General features: G+C 59.2%; 1 protein-coding gene across 1 annotated transcript; it reads left to right on the top strand.

Moving 5' to 3' along the window:
• The first annotated feature begins 9,626 nt into the window (after positions 1–9,626).
• Positions 9,627–15,095, top strand: LOC117869428. The gene is made up of 6 exons (XM_034756268.1): positions 9,627–9,692; positions 10,483–10,603; positions 11,710–11,780; positions 12,343–12,380; positions 14,242–14,322; positions 14,623–15,095. Exons 1-6 carry the CDS (start codon positions 9,627–9,629, stop codon positions 15,014–15,016), a joined length of 771 nt encoding a protein of 256 aa, XP_034612159.1. The 3' UTR covers positions 15,017–15,095.
• The last annotated feature ends 2,689 nt before the right edge of the window (positions 15,096–17,784 follow it).

The following is a 17,784-nucleotide window of genomic DNA, read 5'->3' as shown; positions in this document are numbered from 1 at the left end:
AATTCTACCTGCCCCGCAGAGAGACAGGGAAATCCCGGACTGGACTTTCATTCCCGCCAGGCACGGATTCAAAGAGGCGGAAGTCTGGCGTGGCCGAGGGCAGTCGCTAAAGGGGAGGGAGAGGGAAAGGAGCGACCGTGGGCCGTGCCAAACTGGGATGTACCAGCCTAAGCACAGCCTCTCCCCCTCCTCCTGCCCGGCCCCTCCCCCCAAAAAGCGCTGTGCTTTCTCCATGGGAGTGGGAGGGGGAAGACCCGTATTCGAATCCTGGCCCTGCCCCTCACTCGGTGCATCCCCTTGAGCACCAAGTTCCCTGAAGGTGGCATTAAAAGATACCCATTCCCCAAGCCCCACAAGGGTCTCACAGGACAAAGGTGATCTCCTCGGGGCAGGGGCTGGCTTTCTGCTCAGCGTTTGTGCAGCGCCTTGCACGCTGTGGGGGCCGGGCCGTGACTGGAGCTCCTAGGGGCTACCGCAAGGCACCTAACGACAAGGAACCAAAGGGTGCGTCAGCCCCAGCCCCGCAGGGCAGCGAGCGGCTCTTACACTAGTCTGCCCCGCTGGGAGGATCTCCCACGGCTGGTGAAGCTTTAGAGCGCCTCTGCGCTGCAAGTCGAGATGTGATGGCAATATGGGCGCTACCCGGGCCAGCTCCAGTCCCCCTAGCCAGGGTGCCCAGCACGCTGCTGCGCTTCGCCGCTATGGAGTGAGTGAGATCAAAGCCGGCTCGGGTCTGTCTCCACCTGCTGCGCTTACCCCTCCCATCGCAGCGCAGACAGACCCTCCGGGCAGGATCTGGAGCAGGCGAGAGGCCTGGGAACCAGCCGGTCTCTCGCTGTTTCCTGTCCGCCTGAGAGCGAGACAGGCCAGGCTCACTGCAGCCGACCCGTGGCTTCCCGCCAGGGCCGATTTTGCTTACGTAAAACGACGAACTGTCTTTGTATGTTGCTGTTGTTTTGGGTAAAGGGAAAGAAAAGCCCAGCCCCGGGCGCCAAACCCATCTGACCTGCAGGAACCCCGGATCCCATTCCCACAGGGACGGTCCCAGCCTCTCGCCTGCATTGCTTATCTCACTACCCAGGGACGCCAGCCACAGGGCACGTGCGGGGTGCACTACGGAGGCGAGGAGGAGGGGTTCTGTTGGCTCTGACAGAGACCACCCGAAACTCATTGCGCCGGTGGGCCGGGGGCCAGCTGCGCCCTCCTCTCTGCACACGCTCTGGGGCCCCCGGTTCGATGGGTGGGGCATTCGCCAAGCAGCAGAGAGAGGTCCCGAGCCTGCCCGGTGCTGCCAACCTAGGGCCTGATCCAAACCCCCTAGTGACTGCGAGGCAGATTTGGTGCAGTGAGTGGTTGGTTTCGCTGCCCTGTGGAGGGGCTGCGGGGCTTGGGGCTGCCCTACCTCGCTCGCTTCCTTCAGTGGCCCCTATGGGCTTTGCATGGGTGCAGAAAAGCCAGGGTGCAGGTCTACCTTGGCCATGCCCCCTTTCCTCTGTGCTACCCACTCGGCCCCAGCTCCATCCTGGAACTCCCCAGCACCCAGGCCTGCTGGGTACAGCCACCTGCCCTAGGACCCCTGTGTCCCAGCCTGGCTGGAGCAAAGGGCACGCTGGGCAGTGAGGATCCGGCCTCTTTGCTGGCAGCAGAAAACACTCAGCTTCCCCCAGGATTGGGCCCCTGGAAATGCAGCGCGAGAACTCACTTTGCTTGGCAAACGGGCCGCAGGGCAGCGTCTCCAGGTGCTAGGGGGCCTGACCGCGGCTCCGGCCCCTCGTTCCCAGCATGGGGGGGACGGGTGTTAAGACCCCGTGTAACACGGGCAAAGTGCTTTTCGTGCGCCTGTCCTGTCTGGGCTCTAGAGCAGGGGTGGGCAAACTTTTTGGCCCGAGGGTCACATCGGGGTTGTGAAACTGTATGGAGGGCCGGGTAGGGAAGGCTGTGCCCCCGCCCCCTAGCCGCCCCTCCCACTTGCTGCCCCCTGACTGCTCCCCTCAGACCCTCACCCATCCAACCCCCCCTGCTCCTTGTCCCCTGACTGTCCCCTCCCAGGACCCCACCCCCTATCCAACCCCCCTGCTCCCTGTCCCCTGACTGCCCTTCCGGGACCCCCCTGCCCCTTATCCAACCCCCCCGCTCCCTGCCCCCTTACCATGCTGCTCAGAGCAGCAGGCGCTCGCAGCCCCGCCGCCCGGACGGAGCCAGCCACGCGCTGCACTGCCCAGGAGGAGCAGCGGGCCAGAGCGCTGGGAGAGCGGCAAAACGAGGCTGCAGGGGAGGGGGAACAGCCGGGGAGGGGGGCCAGTGGGGAGCATCCCCGGCCGGGAGTTCAGGGGCCGGGCAGGACAGTCCGGTGGGCCATAGTTTGCCCACCTCTGCTCTAGAGGATAACAGCCTATTGCTGCTGCACGCTGAGGGAGGTACCCTTTTAGGCGTACGTGGTAGAGCTTGACGTTGCGGCGCTGGAAATCCCGGGTTCCAATCCCGCTGCTGCCCCTTGCCAGGGTTATTAGAAGAAGGTCATCTAGTGTCACCCCTTCAGACAGCCCCGAGCACAAGGGCCTGGCTAGGGCAATACGAATCATTCATGAGGAGCTGCCTGTGAGCGCCAGACGGGCTCTTACGTGGGGCTTCATTAGAACTTCAGTCTTGGATTACAAAAGGGGAAATTGGCCACATTTCCGCCATCCCCATCCGCCCCATGGGGGTAAGGAACCTGCCCGCCTTTGGCGACACGCTGCAGAAGAACCCGGGATTCGTTCTTTGGTTCATTCTCCCCCCTGGTTTTCTACCCACTGGGCTCGGTGCCTTGCAGCATCATCTTCCCACCATCCTCTGCCCCCCGCGACTCCTCACCCCCCAGGGACTGGGCGGCGAGTGCCCGATTGGTGAGCTGTGCAATCAAACACAGAACCCGACCAGGCCCGGAGCACCAACGCCCCCGGTGACCGCCCAGCCGCCCAGCCAATGTGAACAGGGCCAGGGGTGCAGAGGGGAGCTGGGCTGGCAAGTTACAATGGCGGATTTTGAGCGGGCTGCCTGGGGGGGGACACGGCAGGGCACTCAATCCCCCAACTCTTGGGAGTTTCCTTCCAGCCACCAGCCAAGTCATAGGACGTTGCAGCTTCGGGAGCCCCCCAGCCAGCCTGGGGGTGGGTCAGGGAACTGGGCCCAGAGCACCATCCTCGGCTAACATTCTGGAGCCCCCTGCCCCAGCCACCGACCGAGGGCAGTCCCCACGCAGAGTGCCGGCTCCTCCGTCCCAGCCCAGCGCATTCCGATCAGCTGAGTGATGGAACAGGAGAGTCACAGGCCCATAAATCAGGGGGGCTGCTGGCCAAGGGAATGTGCCGGCCTCCTCCCCAGCCCCCTTCGCGCACGCCCCTCTCCCCCCTTCCTTGCTTTAGCTTTCCTTCTTTTCCTGCCTCTCTCTCTCTCTCTCCTCCTCCCCTCCCTTTCTGTGCCTGTCTCTTTCTCTCTATCTAGGCATTTTCCCTATCACCTTTCCTGCCTTTTTTCATTCCTCTCTCCTTGCTGTTTTCCCCCTTCTCTCCCCCCACCCAGAGAACCCCCAGCGGAGCGCTGTCCCTCCCCCCTCCGCTGACGTCCCTTTGGAATCAGGGCTTAGTGGCAGATTCCCACAGAGCAGAAAAAAACCCCACTAAGGCCACCACTAAGTAATCAGCTGCAAAAGCCATCAGCCACCGCTGAGCCAGCCCCAGCATGCGTTCACGTGGCAATCACAAATAATGCCATATAAGTAGGAGCATTGCCAGCAGATCGAGGGAGGTGATCATTCCCCTCTAGTCGGCATTGGTGAGGCCTCATCTGGAGGACGGTGTCCAGTTTTGGACCACACACTACAAGAAGGATGTGGAAAAATTGGAAAGAGTCCAGTGGAGGGCAACAAAAATGATTAGGGGCCTGGAGCACATGAGTTATGAGGAGAGGCTGAGGGAACTGGGATTGTTTAGTCTGCAGAAGAGAAGAGTGAGGGGGGATTTGATAGCTGCTTTCAACTACCTGAAAGGGGGTTCCAAAGAGGATGGATCTAGATTGTCCTCAGTGGTACCAGATGACAGAACAAGGAGTAATGGTCTTAAGTTGCAGTGGGGGAGGTTTAGGTTGGATATTAGGAAACACTTTTTCACTAGGAGGGTGGTGAAGCACTGGAATGGGTTACCTAGGGAGGTGGTGGAATCTCCTTTCTTAGAGGTTTTGAAGGTCAGGCTTGACAAAGCCCTGGCTGGGATGATTTAGTGGGGATTGGTCCTGCTTTGAGCAGGGGGTTGGACTAGATACCTCCTGAGGTCCCTTCCAACCCTGATATTCTATGATGTCTGCTAATGACAAGGTCAACAGTGATTCGAGGATCTGCAGGATTTCAGGGAAGGGATGAATTACTCAGTGTGGGGTTAAGTGACGCAGAATGTGATTTTTTTCACTTTCACCCAAAGACAGACAGAAATGATAGGTGCTCATCGAAAACAAAAGGGAAAGTTTCCTCTTCATGAGTCATACATTGGCTGTGGCTGAAAACGGTATGAGGCGTTGAGCTTTTTCCTAACTGCAGAAATATTTTTGGTCCGGTATTTTGAAAAACACTGAAAAATACGTAGCAGAAGCGGTGCCACTTCTGCATTTTCTCCACGTGCCACCAGAGGGCGACTCATCCAGCAAAACCAAAAAGCTGGTTGGAGATTTAGGGGGGGGCGGGGTAAAACCTCACCAAAGAAGAACATTTGAAAATGTTTTCTTGAAAAAATAGGTGGTCCAAATTTTAAATTTTGCAGAAAATTTCAACCAGTTTTAATGCCCGAAGGGTGGCTTGGGGGATTTGGTCGACATTCAAAATTTCAGCAAAAAAATCATGGAACCTGTGAAATTCTCCAACTCGATCTGCTCCCAACTCCCCTCTTCTATAACCTCCAACTGCAAACAAAGCTATTCTTCCGAGGGCTCACATTGCTAGCGATTTCTGGGCACTGATCAACGAAGACACAAATTTGAGCCCATAGTATCACTAGGCCATTTATACTTGATTTCCTTTGTTGAAGAATGCATATTTATCTAGTGGGATCCCACAGGGGCTAGTCCTGCGTCTGGTACTAGTCAATCCTTTCATTAATGACTTGGATAACGGAGTGGAGAGGCTGCTTATTAAATTTGCAGATGACGCCAGGCTGGGAGGGGGCGCTTTTGCACTTTGGAGGGCAGGATTCGAATGCAAAACCACCTGGACAAATTTGAGAATTGGTCTGAAAACAAGAAGATGCAAGTCAATAAAGAGAAGTGCAAAGTACTTCGTTTACAAAGGAAAAATCAAATGCAAATTGGGGAATGATTAGCTATGTGTCGCACTGCTGAAAAGGTGATAGTGGAGCACAAATTGAATATGTGTCACCTGTGTGCTGCAGTTGTGAAAAAGGCGAATATATTCTGGGGTGTATTAACAGCCGCGTCGTATGTAAGACACGGGAGGTCATTGTCCCGCTCTGCTCGGCGCTGGAGTTTTGTGTCCAGTTCTGGGTGCCGCACTGTAGGAAAGATGTGGCCAAACTGGAGACAGTCCAGAGGAGAGTAACAAAAACGCTCGAAGGTTTAGAAAACTTGACCTGCGAGGAAAGGTTAAAAGAACGTGGCACATTTAGTCTTGAGAAAAAAAGACTGACCGGGGACCTGATCCGTCTTCACATATGTTAAGGGCTGTTACAAAGAGGACTGTGATTGATTTATCTCGCTGTGCACTGGAGGTGGGACAAGAAGCAATGGATTTGATCTGCAGGAAGGGAGATTTCGGTTCGATATTAGGAAAACCTTTCTAACTCTCAGGAGAGCTGAGCTCTGGGACAGTGGAGGTTTTTAAGAACAGACTGGACAGTCCCGCTCAGGGATGCTCTAGGATTATTTGGACAACGTCCTTCGCAGCGCTGCGTCTCTGATTCTGCGCTGTGACAGGCATTGACAAGTGAGTTCCCATACAAGCAGCAAACAGCTCCCCCTAGGAGCACTGGGTGAAAACTGGGGCAGGTTAAAAAAATATTCACTAGAAGAGATTTCCATTGAAAAATGCCATTGTGTGGAATAATAATAAAAATAATAATATATGGAGATATCCTATCTCCTAGAACTGGAAGGGACTTCAAAAGGTCACAGAGTCCAGCCCCCTGCCTTCACTAGCAGGACCAACTACTGATTTTGCCCCAGATCCCTAAGTGGCCCCCTCAAGGATTGAACTCACAACCCTGGGTTTAGCAGGCCAATGCTCAAACCACTGAGCTATCCCTCCCCAAACTTTTCCAAATTTTTGTTTCATGGGAAATTTTGGCTTTTTGTTCCGATGGGGAACAAATTTTTTTCTTCGGGACGTTGGCATTTCCTAGGGCGAGGAATTCTGCTTCCCAACCAGCTCTGACAAAGACCAATATTTCGTGGCGTTAGCCGTGACTCAGTGAAGCATTTATGGACGTGCTCAACTTTCGACCCAGGGGGCAGCCCCAGGCAATCCACTGCTGGGGCCTGGCGGGAAGTGGCCACGCTTCAGATTGCAGGATTGCGGACTGTAAGCACTGCTGAGGACAGCTTAGTCCCCCCATGGGCACCCAGAGGGCACTGCCATGACTGGTGTTACTAAATCGCCCACTCCCGCACCACCCTGAGTCAGAAGTGTGTGGGGCACTGGGGGCCCAGCCGAGGGTCAGGGTGTAAGCAGAGCGGAGGAGTTCTGCCCGCAGCCCCAGCACGCGTCTCCCCCCCCTTGTGGTGCTGCGCCCACTGGAGCTGTGCCGTGGTGAGCAGGACTGGCCCCTGCTCGAGCAGGTGAGACCATTCGAGGGGAGCCAGGATCTGCTGGTTTTCCTTTCTCCGCAATCTGTTTTCCCTCCTTGCCAGCCCAGACGCTCCCTGGAGCCCATCTGGCATCTCCCGCCCACGCTTCCCATGCCGGGATACTGAGGCCTGTAGGGGGAGCCCCACCCTATGCACCCAGGCTGTCAGGCCCTCTCCAGCCCATGCCCCAGCCCCTGCCACCCAGCTAACACGTGGGCATCTGGAGATGCTCCAGTGTCCCGGCCGGCATATGTACCTCTAGGGGGCGCCACCAAAGCTGCTGCAGCCACAGACCCAGGAGGGGCAGAGTAAAGTACAGAGGGGGGAAACCTTGGCACTTAAGGAGCAGCTGTGGGGGGGCTAAGCCCAGGCCCCCCATCTACCATGATCTTGTGGCATTTCCGGCCCACCGGTTCTTGGGTCTCTGGGGCCCCTCGGGAACCAAGCTGAGACCCCGGCCTGGCTCTTGCAGGGATCGGTGGGTGAAAAAAATGGCAGCTCCCCCACACACACACCATGCGTGTGCAGCGAACTCCAGCTCCCCTGAGAGCAAAGGGCTGAGGACACCCACAACCCTCCTCCACCCCCCGCCAGTCCAGCCCTGGGATCCCCACCGCCCAGAACTCTGCCGATGCCCCTCAGTCCGGCCCAGGGGTCCCACTCACACTCACACCCCAGAATTGAGGCTTCCCAGCTGGATCTGGCCTCGGCCCAGGCACCGGCTCGACTCGGCCTTTGGGGGAGTCCAGCTCCTTTGCCCTGAGGGTGAACCCCCCGTCCCGGGGTGGGCACAGAGACCCCGCCCGCCCTGCCTCCCACTGCCAGGCCAACGCTGACACCTTGTGGGGAGCTCCTGGAACTGCCACACATGTAGGGTCAGAGCTCAGAATTGTGTTCCCAGCGCCTAAAGGATCCCTGCTCACGGATCCCTGCTGGAGGAGGTGGGGGGGGCGGGTCGCTGACCCTTGGCTTGAACCCGAGCACGCAGCTTGGCTTGCACAGGAACTCACCGGCATCCTCTCTGCTGCCCCCACTCCGGATCCGCAGTGAGAACAAACTGGACTGGCGGGGGAAGCCGAGAGGCCGCACCCTGGGGCAACCAAAGTGACCAGGGACATAGACCCTGCAAGGAAGAGGCCCGTGCACGTCTGACGGAGCAAGATCAGCAGCCGGCTCAGGCTGGAGGCCCCCACGCGCTCTGGCAAAGCACCTCAGCCCTGCCCCGGACAGAGCCCCCGCCGGCAAAGCGGGCAGCTCTGCCCCCAAGACGCATCAGTCCTCGGCTGGGCCCACTGAGAGGAGCTGCTTGCTCCCGTGCCGCAGCGGCTGTTTGTTTTCCTTTGCTGCCGTTCCTCCCCCGCTGCCGAGATGCCAAGGGGAGTTTGGGAGCCGGGCCAGGCTGGGAGCCTCGCGCAATGTGTTCGTGTAAACACAGCCGGTCGGTCCGGGATGTTTAATAACAAGGTATCAGTGGCAGGGCTGGAGGATAAAGCACCGGGCCGGGACTCAGGAGAACCGTAGTCATGTCCCTGCTCCGCCACAGACTTGCTGTGTGACCTTGGTCAAGTCACTTACTTCCAATGGCAATTGGGGTTTGCTGCGCTCTTTGGAAAGCTCAGCCTTGATCTCCCCCGATCCTTTGATTTATATTACTAGAGCCCCCGGGAGTCCCCATCCTGGCCCAGGTCTCCGTGGTGTTAGATGCTGTACAAACCCAACACAAAAAGATGATCCCTGCTCTATCATAAGGTCTTTAGGCCCTTGGTTAGCTCCTGCTCCATTTATGGCCCTTGGTGCGTGTCTCTAGGTGCAGGAGCTCGCCAGGGATGTTTCATTGAAACGTTTTCAGTCGAAAAATTCTGATTCATTGCAACCAAAACTGATGCAAAACAGGGTCGTTTCCACCCTGGCACCCGACTGGAAAAATAAAGCTTTGAAATGAAAAATGGGGGTTTCCTGGTTTGGCAGCACGTTTTGGTTCGAATGGTTAAGCTAAGGAGGCCAAAGACAGGTTTGAAACCAAAGGCCAACGCGAACGAAGTGTTTCAGACTGAGCCAAGCGAAGCCCTTCATCGGCCCAAACCAAAAACAATCGCTGGGTTTCTTCCAGTTTGCAAAAATTGCTGTCATTTGAACTTTTCGGCCTGAGTCACGGTGTCTCCCGTAACGTCCACCCAGTGCCCCGCGCGACGGAGCCCGGAGCTCCCCCAGGCCTGCTCGGTGCGGCCGTCAGCGAAATGGGGACACTGAGGCTGATTGGGTGGGGGGGCGAGTCGCTGCCCGAGGCCTTTGCTAGGACGTAGTGACCCCATCCCTCCTGCTGCCCCCACAGCCGGGGACCTGGAAGGATCTTGGGTCACTCCCAGCCCCTCCCGGGGCCAGATTCTCTGCTGGTGGAAATGACGCTGCTTCCTGGCCATCAGGGGAGTTGCTGCTATTTACTTCTGCAAGGCATTTGTCCCATTCGCATCACGTGAGAGATTTTTTTCGTCACCCCCAGGTGTCCCCAAAGCAGGAGACGCAGTTACCCAGCCCGTGCCCGTCCCCCAGTACAGCCCAGTTTGCCCAGTCCCTGGGTTACTGCGGCTTTAAGAGGATTGATCTGCACCCAGGCACTTGGTGGATCGGGGGGGGGGCCGTAGCAAACCCTGCCCGGCTGACTCACTGCCAGGGCCCTGGCAGCTTTGCTGGGGGTTGAGTGAAGTGGGGATTTGGCCCGTCCCCGGAGCAAAGGTTGCAGAGGCGCGAACGCAGCGGCTGTGTCTGAGCGGGCTGGAACCGGCCGCCTGACTGCGGGGAGGATGCCCCCGCCCCGGAGACCCCCGGCCCACCTGCTCCTGGTTTGCCTCTTTGCCAGCTTCCAGCAGGTAAGACGGTGGCAGGGGCAGCTGGCGAGAGATCGCAGCATGGGGTATCTGCTCGCTTCTGCACCTGAGACCGGGGCGTCTCCGGACGCGACCTGGGGCCCGTGGGTTTGGTGCCGTCTTCACCCCGGCTTTGTTATTGCCTTGAGAAGACATGTGGTCTAGCGGTTAGAGCGAGGGGGGTATGGGCATCAGGACTCCTGGGGTCTATTTCCCACTCTGGGGAGAATGTAGTGTGGTGATTGCGGTGGGGATGGGGGACAAGGGGCATCAGGACTCCTGGGGTCTATTTCCTGCTCTGGGGAGAATGTAGTGTGGTGATTGCGGTGGGGATGGGGGACAAGGGGCATCCGGACTCCTGGGTTCTATTTCCCGCTCTGGGGAGGATGTAGGGTGGGGAAGGGGGTTCAGGGCGCCCGGGTGCTATGTCCCTCTCTGGGGAGGAGTATGGTGGGGATCCAAGCAGGACCCTGGGAATCTGATGGAGTCTGGGACCCTGGTGCATCTGATGAAGTGGGTTCTAGCCCACGAAAGCTTATGCCCAAATAAATTGGCTAGTCTCTAAGGTGGCACAAGGACTCCTCGTTGTTTTTGCTGATACAGACTAACACGGCTCCCCCTCTGAAACCTGGGAGTTAAGATTCCTGGATTGTTTCCAGCTCCAGATAAGGAGTGTGGTCTAGTGGTTAGCGCCAGGGGCCAGGACTTCTGGGTTCTACTCTCGGTTCTGCCCCGATTTGCTCTGAGACGTAGATCTGGTGACAGTTTCTCTGTGGCTCCGTTTCCTCCCCAGTGGTTAGCAGCCCTCAAACTGCGCAGGGCTTCCCAGATGCAGCCGGGCCCCAGAAATCTCCCTGCCCATGGGCTGCTGGGAGCAGCCTCCGCCTGGTTTCGATTCTGGCTCACAATGTGGCGTATGGTCAGAGAAATGACGGCTGCGATGTCGCCACCTCCCCCACCTCTGCCCCCCAAGTGCCACCCGCTCGCCAGCACCGCCAGCTCCTCGCTCGCTGAGCCCTGACGCCACTGAGTCTGCTCCAGTCCCCGCAGGGGCGAAATCCTTCCGCTGGGGAACTCGGAGCGACCTGGGGGAAAGCCCAGAGCAGCCACCGCAGCGTAGCTCTGCTTCCCCCGGCTACTCCACGCTAGCTCCCCAAGGGGGCGCTCTTGTGCGTCTACACTGCCTCCGGGGCTGGGAAGGGTCATGCGTGCGGACGGAGCCGCGCCAGCTGTGCTCGGCGAGCTCGCTACGGCCTGGTCCACGCCAGAGTTAGGTCCTCGCTCGCCGCCTAAATAACACCACCCCGGGTAGCGAGGTCAGTGCAGACGCTGCGTTACAGACCGCGACGGTCATTGGCTGTCGGGAGCTGCCCCACGCTGACAGCACAATCGGCACAAGCACTGCCAGTGAGGACGCGCCCCGCTGCCCCACAGAGCGAAGCGTGGCCATGAACACGCGCTAGCTAGGGCCCGCGCCTTGGGAGAATGACATCCGCACAAGCAGGGCTTTGCCAGTCCAGCTGCTAACCCAACACTAGCCCAAAGGCGCTGATCTGGGCCCCGTCGGGGGCTCACAACATTCAATGCAGTCAGCCACCCAGCCAGTGAAATTATCCCTATTGTACAGGCAGGGAAACTGAGGCACAGCGAGACTGAGTGACTTGCCCAAGGTCACCCGGAGTAGCTGTGGCAGAGCCCAGCTAATGCCCCCAACCCCGAGCTACCCTCCCTCTGCCCAGGCGTTTCCAGCACTTGGCAACTGAGCAGATGTGGCCTCAGTGAGGGGGACTCAACAGGGCCCCTTGAGCCCCTGATCTCTGTGGGGAGCCCTCCCCCACTACAGGTTAGCAGTAGGGGGTCTGCAGCTGGTTCGGCGCCAGCCCGTGTGCAGAGCGAATACCCTGCACCCCACAGTGTCTCAGGCTCCGGGGCCTGGGTAGCTGGAAGTCCATGGCTTGAGTCATCCTCCAATCCAACCCCTGACGCCCCCTGCTAATGCCCGGCCTGGCTCTGTTCCCAGTCTCCAGCCTGAGCCCGCGGAGAGGCCAGGCATCCATCACGGGATCCCCGCAGCCCAGCGCCCATGCTGCGGTACATGATGGGGCAGAGGGGGGATAAACCCTGCCACTCACCACCAGTCAAAGTGCCAGGACCGAGTCAGGGGCTAGTGACTCATTTACGACGCGTCACGTTCTTCCGGGACAGCGCTCACGCCCTGATGGCGAAGCCCAGAGGCAATTTCAGCCCGAGGGATCCCACATCCCAGGACGGGCAGGGTCTTGGCGGAGAGGGGTCCGTGCTCTTCGCGTCTGCTCCATCAGGAAGGGTTCCAGCGTGGTGCATGTATCTGGGGATCGCTCCCAGCACTGAAATGCTGCCACCTCTGGGCCGGATCGCAGCAGCACTTTAACTACCTGCCGCTACACAATTAAGGCCAGCAAGGCAAGGGGGAATTAGAGGAACTAGAAGGGAATTACCCATGTTGGAATTTGGCCAAGACACCAGGGTTTGGGCTCTTATTCACATGAGACGTGCCAGAGAGCTGTAATCGCCAGGAGCGGAGGGGGCCTCACTGCCATTGCACAGATGGGGAAACTGAGGCACAGAGCGCCCACCTGGCCTGCTCTCACTGATGCTTTCTCTCCCTCTGCAGGTCTTGCCAAAGATTTTTCTCCTCTGCGGGATCTCCTTGTAAGTTCTGTGCGTCCCGGTCCTGCCACTTGGCCCCGTCCCGCCAGCTGGTGGTGCCCCATCTCACTACTGCCCCCGCCTACGGGGCATTATCCTTCCCAAGCAGTATCACTGTGCCCAGCTGTCACACCACCCGCCGTTACCCCCTCAGCCACCACGCCACGGTCACAGCCCTGCCCCAGGGGGCCTGCAGAGCTGTTAGCCATAGCCCGGGTGGCTAGCAATCCGGGGTGCTGAGTCCCCGTTCTACTGGGACCCCCTTCACACCACTCTGACAGAGGGAAATGAAAGGGGGCAGAAATTCGCATCGGGATTGCCCCCCTCCGCAGGCCCCTCCCAGGCGCGTGGTGGTGTTGCCTGCACAAAATTCCCTGTTACTCACACACTCTAGGGGCACCCACCCTTACTCAGGGCGTAACCCTCACCCCTTCCTGCATCCTAGTGCTCCAGGTGAAAGGCACCCACCCTTACCCAAATCCTAGGGCTCAGGGCGTACTCCTCTGCGGGGTCTTTTACCAGCAAAATAGCCTTACACAGCACTCTCCTACATAACCTCTATTTACTACAATCACCCAAACCAGACGGCACACGCTACACAGACGGTGCTCACCACGCCCAGTAAGACAGATGGACTTTTCTCGCTGGCCGGTCAGCATCAGGTCCACCCGGGGGCCTCCAGTTTCTGCCCGGTGTCGTTGGCAGCGTGTTGAGATCTGGCAGCTCTGGTCTTTGGGGCTATGTCCTGGAGTTGGTTCCCAAAGAACTTCCTTTTGGTCCCCAGTTTATATAGCGAAACTTGAGTCCGACTTCGCTATACCTGAACCAATCATTTTACTAACCAATCCTAACAAAATTCTCTAACCAATCCTACTCCACCACCTTAATGAATTGACACCTAGCAAAATGAATTATATAATAGGAACAATCAAAGACCCGGCCAGATCAGAGAGACAAATAGGGAAGTGGGGACCCTAATGACAAAACAATAAAGAAATGAGGATTTCACAACCACAACTATAGATGAGTGATTCCTTGCCAGACAGGACGCTATCAAACTAAGTTTTCTTTAACCAGCTTAAGCTCTGTTTCTTTATCTGGTGATAGTGGGTGCCATTAGGACGGGGTCCAGGGGCAGCGCCAGGCACCAGCGCACCAAGCATGTGCCTGGGGCGGCAAGCCACGGGCGGGCGGCCTGCCGGTCGCCGTGAGGGCGGCAGTCAGGCTGCCTTCAGCGGCGTGCCTGCGGGAGGTCCGCCAGTCCCGCGGTTTGGCAGCAATTTGGCGGCGGGTACGCCGAAGGCGCGGGACCGGCGGACCTCCCGCAGGCATGCCGCCGAAGGCAGCCTGATTGCCGTGCTTGGGGCAGCAAAATACATAGAGCCGCCCCTGACGGGGTGGGGGTGGGGGTCTCCTTCTTAATAGCCCGCTATTACAGTGTTTTAATGTCATTTAGATGGACTGTGAGGATGTGACTTCCTGCTTCTTAGCGAACAGCTGCTGCTCGTCTAATCTGGCTGCAAATGAAGGCTTTAGGCCTTACAAGATGGCTACCGGAAAAGGCCTTAGCCTTACCGTGGGCGGGCGCCACACCCAGCCACTGGCACACACGGTGGATGGGTGGCATGTTGGGAGCATGGTGCCCTGCGGCGATTCGCTGCTTCCCAGGCCAATGGGACAATGAAGGTGATTTACAGCAGCCCTGGGGCTGCTCTAAATTACACCTGGGACCGGGCAGCCCCAAGCTCGGCCCCAGAATAGGGAGAATGCAGAGTGGGCACAAAGCCAGCGCTTCCTCTGGCACCGCCACAGATCGCAGACCTGGGGTCACTGGGAATCAGCCTTGGCCCCCTCTCTCTGCTAGGTGTTCGGGAGAGCACTGCTGTGATGGTCGGTGCTGTAGCCTACGCCCAGGATTCAAGGAGGGGACGACTAACGGGTTCGGGTAAGAGTTAGAGGAGTCCAGGTCTCTCAATCCGCATCGACTCCGGGCCTTCCAGCCCCTGGAGCGGCAGGTGCATGGGGCAGGGGAGCAGAGATCTGGCTGACCACATGGATGGCCCGGGGAAGGGCAGGGGTTGCTGGGTCGCTGTGGGAGGGGCCGTATTTCAGGGACTCTGTCCTCCAGAGAGGGGCGGGTTAGGGACCAGACCCAAAGCCCCCGGATGCCAGTGGCCGTCTCACCCCGCAGCCCGTGACCGCACCTGGCCCTGCCCTCTGCAGCCACGTGTCTCTCTCCCCGCAGACTTATCTTCATCATCATGGGCGTGATGATTGGGGGCGGGGTCCTCTTCACGGTGTACAAGTGCTGCAAGAACTGTGCTGGGCTGGACGAGACGGAGGGCATCGAACCAGCGCAGCCCCACGTCCCACCTGCCCCCAGGACGGCCCCTCCCAGGTCCCCCTCCCTGCAGCCCCAGGGGGATCCCCCGCCCTACAGCGAGGTGGGTTCCGGCTGTCTGCCCGTGGAGCAGCGGGCACAGGCCGTTTGCTACACCCGTTGCCAGCCCTCCACCAGCTGGTGCAGAACTGATTGCCCTAGGGCCCAGCCCTCTGTGCCCCAGCCAGGACTCGCGCGGCTCCCCCTGGCTCTCTACGGCTCGGAGCCCATCAGTGCCCGCTGGCCGGTGGGGGCGTGAGCCCAGGCTAGCATCATGGGAGATGGGGGAGCAGGGCTCGGATGGCAGCGTTGGCCACTGTCTGGTGCATTGCTGGCTCCCCTGTGCAGCGCTGAGCAAGCCGGCTCTGGCCCCGAGTCAGTTTGTTGGCCTTAATAACGTGGCCCATTTCTAGCACCTTCCCTCGCCGGATCCTGCTCTGGCCGGCCCCCTGCTCCGATCCCTGGCATCAACTCCCCTTCCCGAGCTGGGGATAGAACCCAGGTCTCCCAGTCCACCGCTCCGCTCTGCCCATTAGATCACACTTCCTCCCCGGTGACCCCAAACTTCTCTCGGCTGCGGGCTCGTCGGGGCACCGGGCAGAGCTGTCTGACTCTCTTCCGTTCCTAGGTGGCGTTGAAGCCGTTCCTGTACCCGCTCCCTGCCATCCCGCCGCCCTGTTACAGCAACGTCGTCATGGCAGACCCTCCGGCAACAAGCGTTAACCACCAGACCATGCCCTAGGGGGCGCCGCGGAGCTCGCCACCTGCTGGTGTCACCTTGGGGTGGTGGCCATTAACAAAACCACCCCCCCCTCCCGCCAATCTCTCTCCAATGACTGCCATGATAAGCCACCCCCTGCCATGGGGGCACCAGCCGGGCAGGGGCAAGGGCACCGTTGCAGGACATTCCCCAGCAGGGCTGGAGACAAGAGACCGGTGTTAAAGCAGGAGCCCCTCCCCATGGACTCCACCCTGTGCCGCTGACCCCAATAGGGTGGGGGTGGGCGTGAGGTTGGGGGCTGCCGGGGCTGGGCTGGGAGGGTCCTTTGATGCAGTGTTGCAGGGGACAGAGCTCAGGCTGGTTGAAATACGGGCTCCAAGAGGATGCTGACGGAGGGGGCGGCTAGGCCTGCTTTGAGTGGCGTTGTGACCCCGCGTGCCGGGGCCCAACACCACTCAATTATGGCCCGGCTGCCACTCAAATATGGCCTGGCCGCCCGTTTGATGCAGGGGCTGTTGGGCCAAATTTGAATGATGTCGAAACCTGGCACGTAGGGTGGCAACGCCGCTCACATCTGACCCCGGGGCCCCTCTGTCACGCTCAGCCCATCGTTTTTGAAGCCAATGTTGGCAACCCTAATTCAACCCCACAGCTTGGCACCATCGCTCATGTGTGGTTTGGGCGGGCGGCGGCAGGGCGGGGGCTGTGAACTCACAAATTCTTCTGAGCCCTCCGCAGTGGGTCTTTTGCGTCATGAAAGGCCAGTGGCAGCAGAGCTCCGTGGCCAGTGCTGGATGCTTCAGAGGGCTGAATGCCACCCCCGGGGTATTGTTTTGTGCATCAGGCGGGGAGATTCCTTCCTGACCCCCAACAGGGGCTCAGCCCAGGCCTTGAAGCATGGGGATCACTGGTCCTCATCTTAGCAAGAATCACTGGGGCAGATGCGCTTCACAAGATTATCACCTGGTGATTCACGTGGGGCTCCCAAAAATGGCCGTCAGCATCCGCAACTTCAGCCAGGGAGAGGTCGGGGGTGAGGCAGGCGCTTCCCCATGACTGCCTCCTGCGGGGGTCTTGCATCTTCCTCAGATGGTCCTGCCCACCACCCCCCGCCAGAGACAGGGGCCCAGGCTGGCCTTACCTTAGCACTGACTGAAGCTGCGGGTGCTGATGTCCATTTTTGCGTGCCCCGCTTGACTCACCAGACGATAAGCTTGATAATCAAGCCGTGGGGTTGAACCTCGTTGTCTTTCAAAAATCCGGACTGTGCATGACAGAGGGGCACCAGGGCCAGGCATGAGCAACGTCACAACCCTGTGTGCCGGGCTGTAACAGCCTTCAAATTGGTTGCATCAAAAGGACAGCCGGGCCCAACTGGAGTGGTGTTGGGACCTGGCCCGTGGGGGTCACAACCCCACTCACATCAGGCCCCTCCCTGTATTTGAAACGGGCTGTTAGCCCCGGCGGCTGCTCCCGTTGGCTGTTTGCTTGTTCAGTTGCTTGCCCTGTGTAGTCAGCCAACGGGCCAAACCGAGCTTTTATTTATACGTCAAAAACCTGCCTGCGTCTTGTTTGTTGTGTGCGTGCGAGGGCCTGGTCCCATGAGGACCGAAATCAATCCCCGTGAACTGCTGGCGTGCAGTTCCTGCGGTGGAGTCTGCAGGGGGCGCCGGTGAGCTGAGGCTCGGCTTCCCCACTGGAGTAGGGGCTGGCCTGTTAAGGGGCAGTGCAAGCGAGCATTGTTGTTGGGGGGGGGGGTATAACTGGTGTGGGGCTGAACCTTCCCATAGGGGAGCTGGGCGGTGGAGGGGGGTGGGGAGTGGAAGGCGGCAGAGGTGGGGGCTGGAGGGCAGGTAAGAGGCTCGGGTAGGGGAAGATGAAGCTGGAAAAGAGAGCTCCAGCAGGGTGGGGTCAGTGGGGCAGAGCGGGGGCACAGGGAGGGGACAGGTGCCCACTGCGCCAATGGGAGACAAGGTGCCCAGGGGGTGCTGCCGTCCTTTGGCCCCAGCATTTGCCCCGCCCCGGGCCGGTCCAGAGAGCAGCACCCGGCTCCTCACGGGAGGGCAATAAAAGCAGCGCCCGGCCCAGGCAATCACGTGGCGAGTTGCTACACTCTGGACTTTGCTAAGTGCCATGAGCCGAGCCCCTGAGCACCCGCTGGCCCTGCGAGGTGGGGGAGGGGTGAGTCCCAGCCTGGTATGTGGGGCAGGGACAATATAGAGGTGGCTTTAAATCTCCTTTGCCGTCGCCACACTGCGGGGCCCAGCTCAGCCCCCAGCAGCAAGGCCGCAGCGGGCAGACCCTGG

Source organism: Trachemys scripta, chromosome 23 (assembly GCF_013100865.1).
Source record: "Trachemys scripta elegans isolate TJP31775 chromosome 23, CAS_Tse_1.0, whole genome shotgun sequence".
NCBI classification, from domain to species: Eukaryota; Metazoa; Chordata; order Testudines; family Emydidae; genus Trachemys; species Trachemys scripta.
The sequence above is the reverse complement of the archived record's forward strand: the minus strand, read 5'-3'. Positions and strand labels throughout refer to the sequence as shown.

Coding starts and splice junctions, on each gene's coding strand:
- LOC117869428 (XM_034756268.1), top strand. CDS start 9,627: ATGCCCCCGCCCCGGAGACCCCCGGCCCACCTGCTCCTGGTTTGCCTC. Junction 9,693..10,482: donor TCTTTGCCAGCTTCCAGCAG/GTAAGACGGTGG, acceptor TTTCCTCCCCAG/TGGTTAGCAGCCCTCAAACT. Junction 12,381..14,241: donor CTCCTCTGCGGGATCTCCTT/GTAAGTTCTGTG, acceptor TCTCTCTGCTAG/GTGTTCGGGAGAGCACTGCT.